The following is a 12,080-nucleotide window of genomic DNA, read 5'->3' on the forward strand; positions in this document are numbered from 1 at the left end:
TAATTTTGACTACTCTAATCATAAGTGGAAACATATGGTATTTGTCTTTTTGTGACTGGCTTATTTCACTTAGCACAAAGTTCATCCATGTTGTAACATATGTAAGAATTTCCTTTCTTTTTAAGGCTAAATGACATTCAGTTGTATGTTTATGTGACACTTTGCTTATCCATTCATCTGTTGATGGACATTGGGTTGCTTCCATGTTTTAGCTATTGTAAATAATGCCGCTAAGATAGATGTACAAATGTCTCTTCAAGATTCTGCTTTGAATTCTTTTGAGTATATACCACAAAGTGGAGTTGTTGGATCATATGGTAATTCTGTTTTTGATTGTTTGAGGAGCACCCTACTGTTTCCCATAGTGACCACATTATTTTCCATTCCCACCAAGAGCGCACAAGGGTTCCAATTTCTCCACAACCTCACCAACATTAGTTATTTTCTATTTTGTTGATCGTAGCCATCCTAATAACTGTGAGGAGGTATCTCATTGTGGTTTTGATTTACATGTCCCTAATGGTCGCTGATGTTGAATATCTTTTCATGTGTTTAATGGCCATTTGTGTATCTTCTTTGGATAAGTGTCTATTCAGGTCCTTTGCCCATTTTTGAATCAGGTTGTTTGCTTTTTGTTGTTAAATTTTAGGAGTTCTTTATATAGTCTGGATATTCTGTGGGCTACCTTTTTAGTCTGGTGATATTTTTCTGATGCACAAAGTATTCTGATTTTCATGCAGTCTAAAATGTCTATTTTTTCTTTTGTTGCCCATGCCTTTGAGGTCATAGCCAGGAACTCACTGCCAAATCCAATGTTCTGAAGCTTTTGCCCTATATCTTCGTTAAGAGTCTTATAGTTTTATGTCTTGCATTTATGTGTTTGATTCATTTTGAGTTAAATTTTGTTTATGGTGTTAGGTAAGAGTCCAACTTCATTCTTTTGCATGCGGACATCCTGTTTTCCCAGCACTGTTTGTTGAAAAGACTGTCCTTTCCTTATTGAATGGTCTTCGCATCATTGTCAAAAATCATTTTCCATTTATGCTACAGTTTATTTCTGGGCTGTCTATTCTATTCCGCTGGTCTATATGTCTGTCTTTATGCCATTACATACGCTTCTGATTACTGTAACTTTGTAGTAAGTATTAAAATCAGGAAATGTGAGTTCTTTGGCTTTGTTCTTCTCTTTCAAGATTGTCTTGGCTATTCAGGGTCCCTTGAGATTCCATATGAATTTTAAGAAGGCTTTTTCTGTTTCTGCAAAAACATCATTGGGATTTTTATAGAGATTATATTGAATCTATAGATAACTTTGGGTAGTATTGACATCTTAACAATATTAAGTCTTCTAATACATGAACATGAGATGTGTTTTCATTTATTTATGTCTTCTTTAATTTCTTTCAGCAATGTTTCATGAACAAGTCTTTCACCTCCTTAGTTAATTCCTAAGCATTTTATTCTTTTTGATGCTATTATAAATGGAATTGTTTTTGTAATTTCTTTTTTTATTGTTCAGTGTTACAGTATAGAAATGCAACTGCTTTTTGTGCATTGACTTTGTATCCTGCTACATACGTCATTGATGAATTCATTTATCAGCTCCAACAGTTTGTCTTGGGAATATTTAGGGAATATTTAGGTGTATATATATATATATATATATATATATATATATACACACACACACACACACACATATATACACACACACACACACACACACACACACACATATATATATATATATATAATCATTTCATCTGCAGAGATCAATTTACTTCTTTCTAATTTGGATGCCTCTTATTTATTTTTCTTGCCTAATTGCTCTGGCTAGAATTTCCAATACTGTGTTGAATAGAAGTAGCAACTGTGGGCATCCTTGTCTTATTCCTGATTTTAGAGGAAAAGCTTTTAGCTTTCACAGTTGAATATGATAGCTGTAAGTTTTTCATGTACGGTTTTTATTTTGTCAAGGTGTTCTCCTTCTTTTCCTAGATGTTGAGTGTTTTCATCACGAAAGGCTGCTGAATCTTGTCAAATTCTTTTTTTGTATCAATTGAGATGATTACACGTTTTTTCACCCTGCAGGAATCCCTTAAGCATTTCTTGCAGAACAAGCCTGGTGGTAACCGACTCCCTCAGCTTTTCTTTGAGAATATCTTAATTTCTCCCTCACTTTTGAAGGAAACTTTTGCCAGATTTTGGATTCCTGGTTGACAGGTACTTTTCAGCACTTTGAATATATCAGCCCACTGCCTTCTGTCTTCCAAAGTTTCTGTTGAGAAATCTGCTCATATTCTTATTGAGGATCCCTTGTATGTGATGAGTTGCTTCTCTCTTGCAGCTTTCAAGATTCTCTCTTTGCCTTTGTCTTTCAAAAGTTTGATTATAATTTATCTCCATGTTGGTCTCCTTCATTTCATCTTACCTGAAGTTCCTTGAGCTTCTTGGATGTTTATATCAAATTTGGGAGGTTTGGATCCCATCAAACTGGGAAGTTTTCAGCCATTATTTCATCAAACATTCTCTGTCCCTTTCTCTATCTTCTTCTTCTTGGAATTCCATGATGCAAATACCGATCCATTTGATGGTGTCCCACAGGTCTTTTAGGCCCTGTTCACTTTTCTTCAATCTCTCTTCTTTCTGTTCCTCAGACTTGAGCATTTCCATTGTCTTATTTTTAAGTTAATTGATTCTCTTTTCTGCCTGCTCAAGTCTGCCTTTGAATGCTCTACTGAATTTTTAATTTCAGTCATTATATTTTTCAGCTTCAGAATTTCTCTTTGGTTTCTTTTTAGGTTTTCTGTCTCTTTATGGATATTTCCATTTTGTTCATACATTGTTTTCTTGACTTTCTCTACCTCTTTCTTTAGTTCTTCAAGCATCTTTAAGACAGTTGCTTTAAAGTGCTTGTCTAATAGATCGTCCATCAGGTGTTTTACATGGACAGTTTTTGTTGATTAATTTTTTTTCCTTTGAAAGAGCCATACTTTCCTGTTTCTTTGTATGCCTTGTGAAATATTTTTCAAAACTGGACGTTTGAATCTCATTAAGTTGGGACTCTGGAAATCACATTCTCCCCCTTCTCCAGAGTTTGCTGATTTTTGTTATCATATTTATTTAATTTATTTACTAGTTTATTGGCTTTGTAGGCTGTCTCTGTGCTGAGGTGTAATCTTGGGGTCTTTTCGAGTCTTTTCTGAGCTTTTCCCTGGCCACATACAGCCATGTTCTAATTTTCCCCACATGTGCATTTGATTTTGAATATCCTAGTCTCTCATATCTGGCTCCCAAAAGTCGGAAAAGAGAAAAATAAAGGGAGGTGGGATGAAAAGGGTACTGGTTCTTTAAATCACTTGGATGTTACTTTAGATCCAGGCAGAAAGGCTTACAACAATGGCAGAAGGTGCAAAACCAATGGCTGCATCTTTGTCTGCCCCTCAGTGATGAGAAGCACCAATCAATCGGTGATCAGAACACACTCCCAATGTTTTCAGGACAGGGTACATTTTGCCTACTGCGATTCCTGCAGGCTGCTTCAGAAACAGATGTGTAGTTGACTGCCACATGGCTAATGGGCAGAGGATGCATAGCTACTTCTGGACTAAGTGCTGAAACTGACTGAAATTAACCACAGCTTGCAGTCTGAGCCTTCTCCCTAGAAGTTGCAAGGCTTCCATAGAGTCCAGAGTTCCAAAACAGTTGTCAGACAGATTCTGCCAGTGCAATTGTTTTCTATGTGGGAAGACAGATTCATGATAGTTCCTACTCTTCCATGTTCCCAGAATCTTCTCTGTAAATGAACTTTTACATAATGAATTACTCTTTAAATTTTACATTCTTTAACTAATGAATTTCTGTTATGTAAGGGAAACCTTTAGGAATTTGAGCTTTATTAGATTTGGAGAAGGATTACTGAATACCAACTGTGGGTCTCAGGCAAAGAATAAACAAATAGCAACAAAACTTTAAAGGATGTATAAGAAGAATTGGGAGGTCATATTTCTTTGCTCTATTTGAAATTCTGTTATTTTGTATTTACCATACATTCTGATAGGCAGTCACGTTCGTTATTTTCTATTAATGAAAATTATAATAAAAGAATTAAATCAGTGCTTATTAAATGAGGTTTAATAGACCAAAAAGCTGTTTAAAACATAGATGCAAAGGTTGGAAATAACAAAGATGTGAATTGATAATGAAAGGATTAGGAATCACTGTTCTAGAACTTCTATGAGTCTTAAAGAATTTTCTAATGATTCAAAAGTACCAATCATATTATGTACTAAGATACAGTTACCTGCTGCACATAATTTAAGAAGGTCTCCTCTAAATGCCTGAGTAGACATCAAATATTGCATAATTTTAGAACAAGAGAAGACTTTAGAGATTAGTTTTATTTGGCTGATTGACTTTGCCTTGACTGATTATTAGTTTAGAAATTTAATTTCTCCTTTTTCCTAACTCTCTGAAAATGGATATTACAGTGGAGAGCATCTCAGTAAAAGTTAGAGAAAATGATACTGACGTGTGGCATAGTGGAATATTTGCATGTACTGTGTGTTCCCTTTAGATAGTGATAAACTATTTGAGGGTTATTTAGCATCCATCTGTTACACTTTTATAGAGCATTTCAGTTTAAAACAGATTTTGAAAATTATCCTTTGAACTCATGCACAGACTTTCTGAAAATGCCTGTGTAGCCCACCAAAATATGTCTGATACTCTTCCATTTAAATTTTCCAAAAGAAAATGAGAGAGGAGATTTCAAAAAGTAATCAATTTTTCCATAGGTAGGAGTGCCAGTGGTTTAATGAGAAAAATCAAAGTTAAATTTATTATATAGTTAGTTTCAGATTTTCCACAGAACTTTTAGAATAAAGGCTATTAATTTTGCCTTATTTAACAGAATAAAGATGAACTATAAATTAAAACACAATTATAAATGTGTTTTTAATCATTAATAGTATGGATTTTTCATTTGCCCAAATAAAGAGCATCTAACTTCTAAAATTGGTGTTATGGAAAAGAAAAGGATAGTTGTACAGAAAGTGAAAAGAAAATTCACTGGTACTTTATTAAGAATATAAATATTCCCTCCAATGAAAACGCAGACCTACACGTGCACACGTGAATGTCCTGACAGCTGTGCTGTTCTTCCAGCCTCTACAGATGACAGTGCAGCCGAGAAGAAAGGGGGAACCCTTCACGCCGGCCTCATCGTTGGAATTCTCATCCTCGTCCTCATTATAGCCGCAGCCATCCTTGTGACAGTCTATATGTATCACCATCCAACGTCAGCAGCCAGCATCTTCTTTATTGAGGTGAGTGTCCAGTAGAGTACATGAAAACCATGCTAGCTGATGAACTCCAGCCATCTGCTGACACCACCTGCATTTAATAGTTAGCACATGATTTCTCCACTCTGCAGTTGTGAGCTGGCTGATGTCACACGTGCACGCATGCGTGTGCACGTACCTGTTGATAGATGGCTTTCACGTGATGAGCTCAGTTGCCTTACCTCAGGAGCTTTTAAAGAAATAAGCCATCTCGCCTTTTATAGATCGAAAAGAAAATAGAAACCATATTTTTTGTCTTAGAAACCATATTTTTTGCCTTATTGTACCAAGTATGTTGAGCAGCTGCTCTTCGATCCTAGAAGGAAATGAAGCGTATGCTGGAGGCTAAAGGATTTCGCTTAAATCAACTAATCGCTGTAACAGTAATCGAGTATTGGCCAGATTCATCATACAATATGGTGACCCTGCTCTTAAAACGCTCACAGACTATTTAGGAAAAATACATGTTTCCCTACAAAATAGCAGCTACAACAATAAGATTATGGTATGTGCCATCACCGTTTTGTGTGATGTGTGTATATTTATACATGTACATATAAATGCACATGCATACACACACGCTCATTCAAACACAAAGAGAGCACTGTGCCGAATCAGTGTTGTGTTTTCATGTACAGAAAGTAGAGTTAGTGCCAGTGCCCAAGAGCAGTGAGGTAGGAGAACCAGCGGCTGTACAAAGGGCCAGAGCCAAGCCCTGATGTCCAGAAGGCCAGAGACTGGGAAGCCAGGGGGCCACAGGATAAGGTCAGTGTGACCAAGTCACCTTCTATCCTCCAGACAACTGGGCTTCCTGGGCCTCGTGTGTGCATAGCTTTCACCCCAACATCTTAATGGAGCCACTGCCCTTCAACACAACATAAATACTAGAGCAATGAAGGAAATCTTCTCCCTCGGAGCTTCAAACTTGTAAACTTTAGGTCTTTTCCAGTTCACTGGGTGAGGTACAGTGGGCAGCTTTGTTCACGTGTTGAGTAAGAAATTATAACGACCTTTAAACTACAAAGTTACCTTTAACCTCTGTAACAGGGGGAAGTGAATGCAAATCAATTAAGTAATTGCTTAGAAGTCCTCTACGGCTCTCAACTGTCTGTGGAGTAAAGTGCAGTCTCCTTAGTTCTCCTTCAAGGCCTTGGCTATTTGTATCTTGTCTATCATTTCAATTTTTATCCCATAGCTCCTTAACCTGGAGTTCAGTACCATCAAATTCACTCTATTCTCTTCTCCATACACACCCCAAATTCCCCATGTCACCAAGACATTACTCATTCTGTTCCTTCCACCAAAAAAGTCCTCCCCTTCCATCTCAATTCTTGAATTCTGTATCCAAGTAGCCTTCAATACCATGTACCCTGTAAGCTTCCCCGGACCATCTCTCTGCCAGGACAGCTGGACATAATCTCTCTTTCCTCTGAAATTCTATCCATAGTAATACATCTCTATCTTTCTCTGGCATTTACCTTTCTGTTTTGCATTAGAGTTAAATATGTATGTGATTTATTCCACCCTACAGACTTATAAATTCCTCGAGATTTGGATTAAATAACTTAAGCCTTTCAAGTAAGAGGTATTCTATCAGTATTTTCTGGAAAGAAAAAGATAATAAATATCCTAGGACATTTAAATCTTCCACTAAATTTTCACACATGAAGTCTTCCAAAAATGTCTTTCTCATTTAAAGTCATAATAATCGAGAAATTATCAGGTATTGCATTTAGTTGGAAAGCTCTTATTAAGTTTTGTTAATGTGCTTAATTTTCATGCAAGAAAGCAGAAAACTTTCCCGAGGTCATGAATGCATTGCTCCAAGATCTGACAAGTGACAAGCTGTAAAGCTTCAGTGACTAACCAGACATCAGGCTGCTGCTGTAACCCTCACAGGTTTAAGCCTGTTTATACACTATGAAGTTTATTTTCTGACACTGTGAAATATCTGATGGTGATGGTATTAGTGCAATTGCACAGTGCAAAGGACCTAGTTCACACCGATTCACAGCAATCCTTGTATGACTACAAAGTAAGACTGTAGAATAGTGAAAGTATTGCCAGGAGCAGGAGGGCATTAATCTTAGAGATAATTTAATTCTACACCCTTATAACACGAAGGAAGACACTGAGGTTCAGAGTGGTGGAATGGCTTCTCCAAGGTCGAAGAGCCACACTTCTGGGAAGAGCTCTCGTGTTTCAACACTCAAGTGAAGCAGAATCATTCTGCAGATTCCCAGATTCTCTGTCAATTGCCAATAATTCTGCCTGAATCACTAACTCTTTGACACCCTGCTGTCCTCAAGCAGCTCACAGTGGCTGCCTGGCAGAAGATTTTTGAAGATAATAATCATAATTTTACTATTATTAAAGCGGACCCATGTTTTCAAAATTGAACGCATATCCGTGATGACTGCACAGTGACTGACATGCCAGACCTATGAATTCAAACGTTTGAATTACTAATTAAATTAGAGTTATTGGAGCTTCCCTGGTGGCGCAGTGGTTGAGGGTCCGCCTGCTGATGCAGGGGACACGGGTTCGTGCCCCGGTCCGGGAGGATCCCACATGCCACGGAGCGGCTAGGCTCGTGAGCCATGGCCACTGAGCCTGCACGTCCGGAGCCTGTGCTCCGCAACGGGAGAGACCACAACAGTGAGAGGCCCACGTACTGCAAAAAAAAAAAAAAAAAAAGTAGATAGCAGCATAATATAGAACATGAAAATCAACTTGGATGATATTGGTAAACTCAATCTCCTTATGCACCAATAACTAATTTTTTTTTTTTTTTTTGTGGTACACGGGCCTCTCACTGTTGTGAGAGGCCCGTGGGGTAAATTCCACTTGATCATGGTGTATGATCCTTTTAATGTGCTGTTGGATTCTGTTTGCTAGTATTTTGTTGAGGATTTTTGCATCTATATTCATCAATGATTTTGGTCTGTAATTTTCTTTTTTTGTAATATCTTGTCTGGTTTTGGTATCAGGGTGATGGTGCCCTCATAGAATGAGTTTGGGAGTGTTCCTTCCTCTGCAATTTTTTGGAAGAGTTTGAGAAGGATGGGTGTTAACTCTTCTCTAAATGTTTGATAGAATTCACCTGTGAAGCCATCTGGTCCTGGACTTTTGTTTGTTGGAAGATTTTTAATCACAGTTTCAATTTCATTACTTGTGATTGGTCTGTTCATATTTTCTGTTTCTTCCTGGTTCAGTCTTGGAAGGTTATACCTTTCTAAGAAATTGTCCATTTCTTCCAGGTTGTCCATTTTATTGGCACAGAGTTGCTTGTAGTAGTCTCTTAGGATGCTTTGTATTTCTGCAGTGTCTGTTGTACCTTCTCCTTTTTCATTTCTAATTTTATTGATTTGAGTCCTCTCCATCTTTTTCTTGATGAGTCTGGCCAATGGTTTATCAATTTTGGTTATCTTCTCAAAGAACCAGCTTTTAGTTTTATTGATCTTTGCTGTCGTTTTCTTTGTTGCTATTTCATTTGTTTCTGGTCTGACCTTGATGATTTCTTTCCTTCTACTAACTTTGGGTTTTGTTCGTCTTTCTCAGTTCCTTTAGGGTTATGGTTAGATTGTTTATTTGAGACTTTTCTTGTTTCTTGAGGTAGGCTTGTATTGCTATAAACTTCCCTCTTAGAACTGCTTTTGCTGCACCCATAGGTTTTGGATTGTCGTGTTTTCATTGTCATTTGTCTCTAGGTATCTTTCTATTTCCTCTTTGATTTCTTCAGTGATCTCTTGGTTATTTAGTAACGTATTGTTTAGCCTCCGTGTGTTTGTGTTTTTTACATTTTTTCCCCTGTAATTGATTTCTAATCCCATAGAGTTGTGGTCAGAAAAGATGCTTGATATGATTTCAATTTTCTTAAGTTTACCAAGGCTTGATTTGTGACCCAAGATGTGGTCAATCCTGGAGAATGTTCCATGTGCACTTGAGAAGAAAGTGTAATCTGCTGTTTCTGGATGGAATGTCCTATAAATATCAATTAAATCTATCTGGTCTATTGTGTCATTTAAAGCTTGTATTTCCTTATTAATTTTCTGTTTGGATGATCTGTCCATTGGTCTAAGTGAGGTGTTAAAGTCCCCCACTATTATTGGGGGACTGTTGATTTCCTCCTCTTTTATAGCTGTTAGCAGTTGCCGTATGTATAGAGGTGCTCCTATGTTGGGTGCATAAATATTTATAATTGTTATTTCTTCTTGGATTGATCCCCTGATCATTATGTAGTGTCCCTTGTCTCTTATAGCATTCTTTATTTTAAAGTCTATTTTTCTGATATGAGTTCTGCTACTCCAGCTTTCTTTTGATTTCCATTTAAATGGAATATCTTTTTCCATCCCCTCACTTTCAGTCTGTATGTGTCCCTAGGTCTGAAATGGGTCTCTTGTAGACAGCATATATATGGGTCTTGTTTTTGTATCTATTCAGCGAGCCTGTGACCAAAAGTTGGAGCATTTAATCCATTCATGTTTAAGGTAATTATCGATATGTATGTTCCTATTACCATTTTCTTAATTGTTATGGGTTTGTTTTTGTAGGTCCTTTTCTTCCCTTGTGTTTCCCACTTAGAGAAGTTCCTTTAGCCTATGTTGTAAAGCTGGTTTGGTGGTGCTGAATTCTCTTACCTTTTGCTTGTCTGTGAAGCTTTTGATTTCTCCATTGAATCTGAATGAGTTCCTTGCCAGATAGAGTAATCTTGGTTGTAGGTTCTTCCCTTTCATCACTTTAAATATATCATGCCACTCCCTTCTGGCTTGTAGAGTTTCTTCTGAGAAATCAGCTGTTAACCTTATGGGAGTTCCCTTGTATGTTATTTGTCGTTTTGCCCTTGTTGCTTTCAATAATTTTTCTTTGTCTTTAATTTTTGTCAATTTGATTACTATGTGTCTCAGTGTGTTTTGCCATGGTTTTATCCTGCCTGGGACCCTCTGTGCTTCTTGGAATTGGGTGGCTATTTCCTTTCCCATGTTAGGGAATTTTTCGACTATAATCTCTTCAAATATTTTCTCGGGTCCTTTCTCTCTCTCTTCTCCCTCTGGGACCCCTATAATGCAAATGTTGTTGCATTTTATGTTGTCCCAGAGGTCTCTTAGGCTGTCTTCATTTCTTTTCAGTCTTTTTTCTTTATTCTGTTCCGTGGCAGTGAATTCCACCATTCTGTCTTCCAGGTCACTTATCCATTCTTCTGCCTCAGTTATTCTGCTATTGATTCCTTCTAGTGTATTTTTCATTTCAGTTATTGTATTGTTCATCTGTGTTTGTTCTTTAATTCTTCTAGTTGTTTGTTCTCTAATTCTTCTAGGTCTTTGTTAAACATTTGTTGCATCTACTCGATCTTTGCCTCCATTCTTTTTCCTAGGTCCTGGATCATCTTCTCGATCATTATTCTGAATTCTTTTTCTGGACGGTTGCCTGTCTCCACTTCATTTAGTTGTTTTTCTGGGGTTTTATCTTGTTCCTTCATCTGGTACATAGCCCTCTGCCTTTTCATCTTGTCTATCTTTCTGTGAATGTGGTTTTTGTTCCACAGGCTGCAGGATTGTAGTTCTTCTTGCTTCTGCTCTCTGCCCTCTGGTGGATGAGGCTATCTAAGAGGCTTGTGCAAGTTTCCTGATCATCTTTATTTTTCAAATAACATTTTTTTCTTTTATTATATACTCTTTGTAAACATCATTCTGATGGTTGTATGCTATTCCATTCAACATTCATTCAGTAGCTTTACATTGATTGTCTCTTATGCTGTCAAGTGGTATTCAGAAAGCACTGAGGGCCTAACGTTGCTAACATTGCCTTGAAGTAAAAAAGAACCTTATTTCATGCAGTTTGACTACATGTTAGTTTTCTATTGCTCTGTAACAAATTACTACAAACCTGATAACCTAAACTAATACACACTTACTATCTTACAGTTCTAGAGGTCAGAAATCCAAACTTAGTGTCTTTGCGCTAAAGTCAAGGTGTTGGCAGAACTGGTTCCTTCTGGAGGCTTCAGGAAGAATAATTTCGTTGCCATTTTCAATTGTTAGAGGCTGCATGCGTTTCGTGGCTCCTGGCCCCTTCTTCTCATCATTCCAACCTCTGCTTCTATCATCACATCTTCTACTAATTCTGACCCCTGCCTCCTTCTTATAAGGCCCATTGTGATCCAGGATCTCCCCATGTCATGGTCCTTAATTTAATCACATCTACAAAGTCTTTCACCTTTATGGTGGTTGACAGGTTTTTGCAATTAGGACATGGACATCTTTGGGAGGCCATTATTCTGCCTACCACAGGTTGAATCAAATGTGAGATGCATCACACACTCCCCATTAAACTGTGACATGCCCTTGACCTTAAGACACATCCCAATTTCCATGATATTAAAATGTGACCCAGTGTGTATCTTTGTGTATTTCACCACAAAATCCAGACTGCATTAAACACTTGTAGGAATTAGTTTCTGTGCTGTGCTAGACACTGTGCACACTGTGATGAATTTTAATGACTTGGCCCTCCAGTGGGTAGACCGCAGTTCATGCAGCCAGTCTTGTATTGTGGAGCATTGGGGCTCTTACCATTTTTTGCTGTGATAATTGGCCCCATTATGAACATAGTAATGGTAACAGTGAACATTTATTAAATTCACTGGGAGAAGTGATTTACACTTATTACCTCATTTAATCCTCACAAAGACCCTATGAGGTACTAAAATTATCTCCATGTCATAGATGAGGAAGATGA

The 12,080-nt window shown here is 37.5% G+C and overlaps 1 protein-coding gene across 2 annotated transcripts in view; it reads left to right on the top strand.

The window, feature by feature from the left end:
* The window catches only part of PLXDC2 (plexin domain containing 2), a 413,757-nt gene that overhangs the window by 365,719 nt on the left and 35,958 nt on the right, over positions 1-12,080 (top strand). For both annotated transcript variants that reach the window (XM_060161213.1, XM_060161202.1), the window contains exon 14: positions 5,167-5,327. In XM_060161213.1, coding sequence (XP_060017196.1) covers positions 5,167-5,327 — 161 coding nt within the window. The remainder of the gene's footprint in view (positions 1-5,166; positions 5,328-12,080) is intronic.

This window comes from Lagenorhynchus albirostris, chromosome 1, assembly GCF_949774975.1.
Source record: "Lagenorhynchus albirostris chromosome 1, mLagAlb1.1, whole genome shotgun sequence".
In the NCBI taxonomy this organism is placed as follows: Eukaryota; Metazoa; Chordata; class Mammalia; order Artiodactyla; family Delphinidae; genus Lagenorhynchus; species Lagenorhynchus albirostris.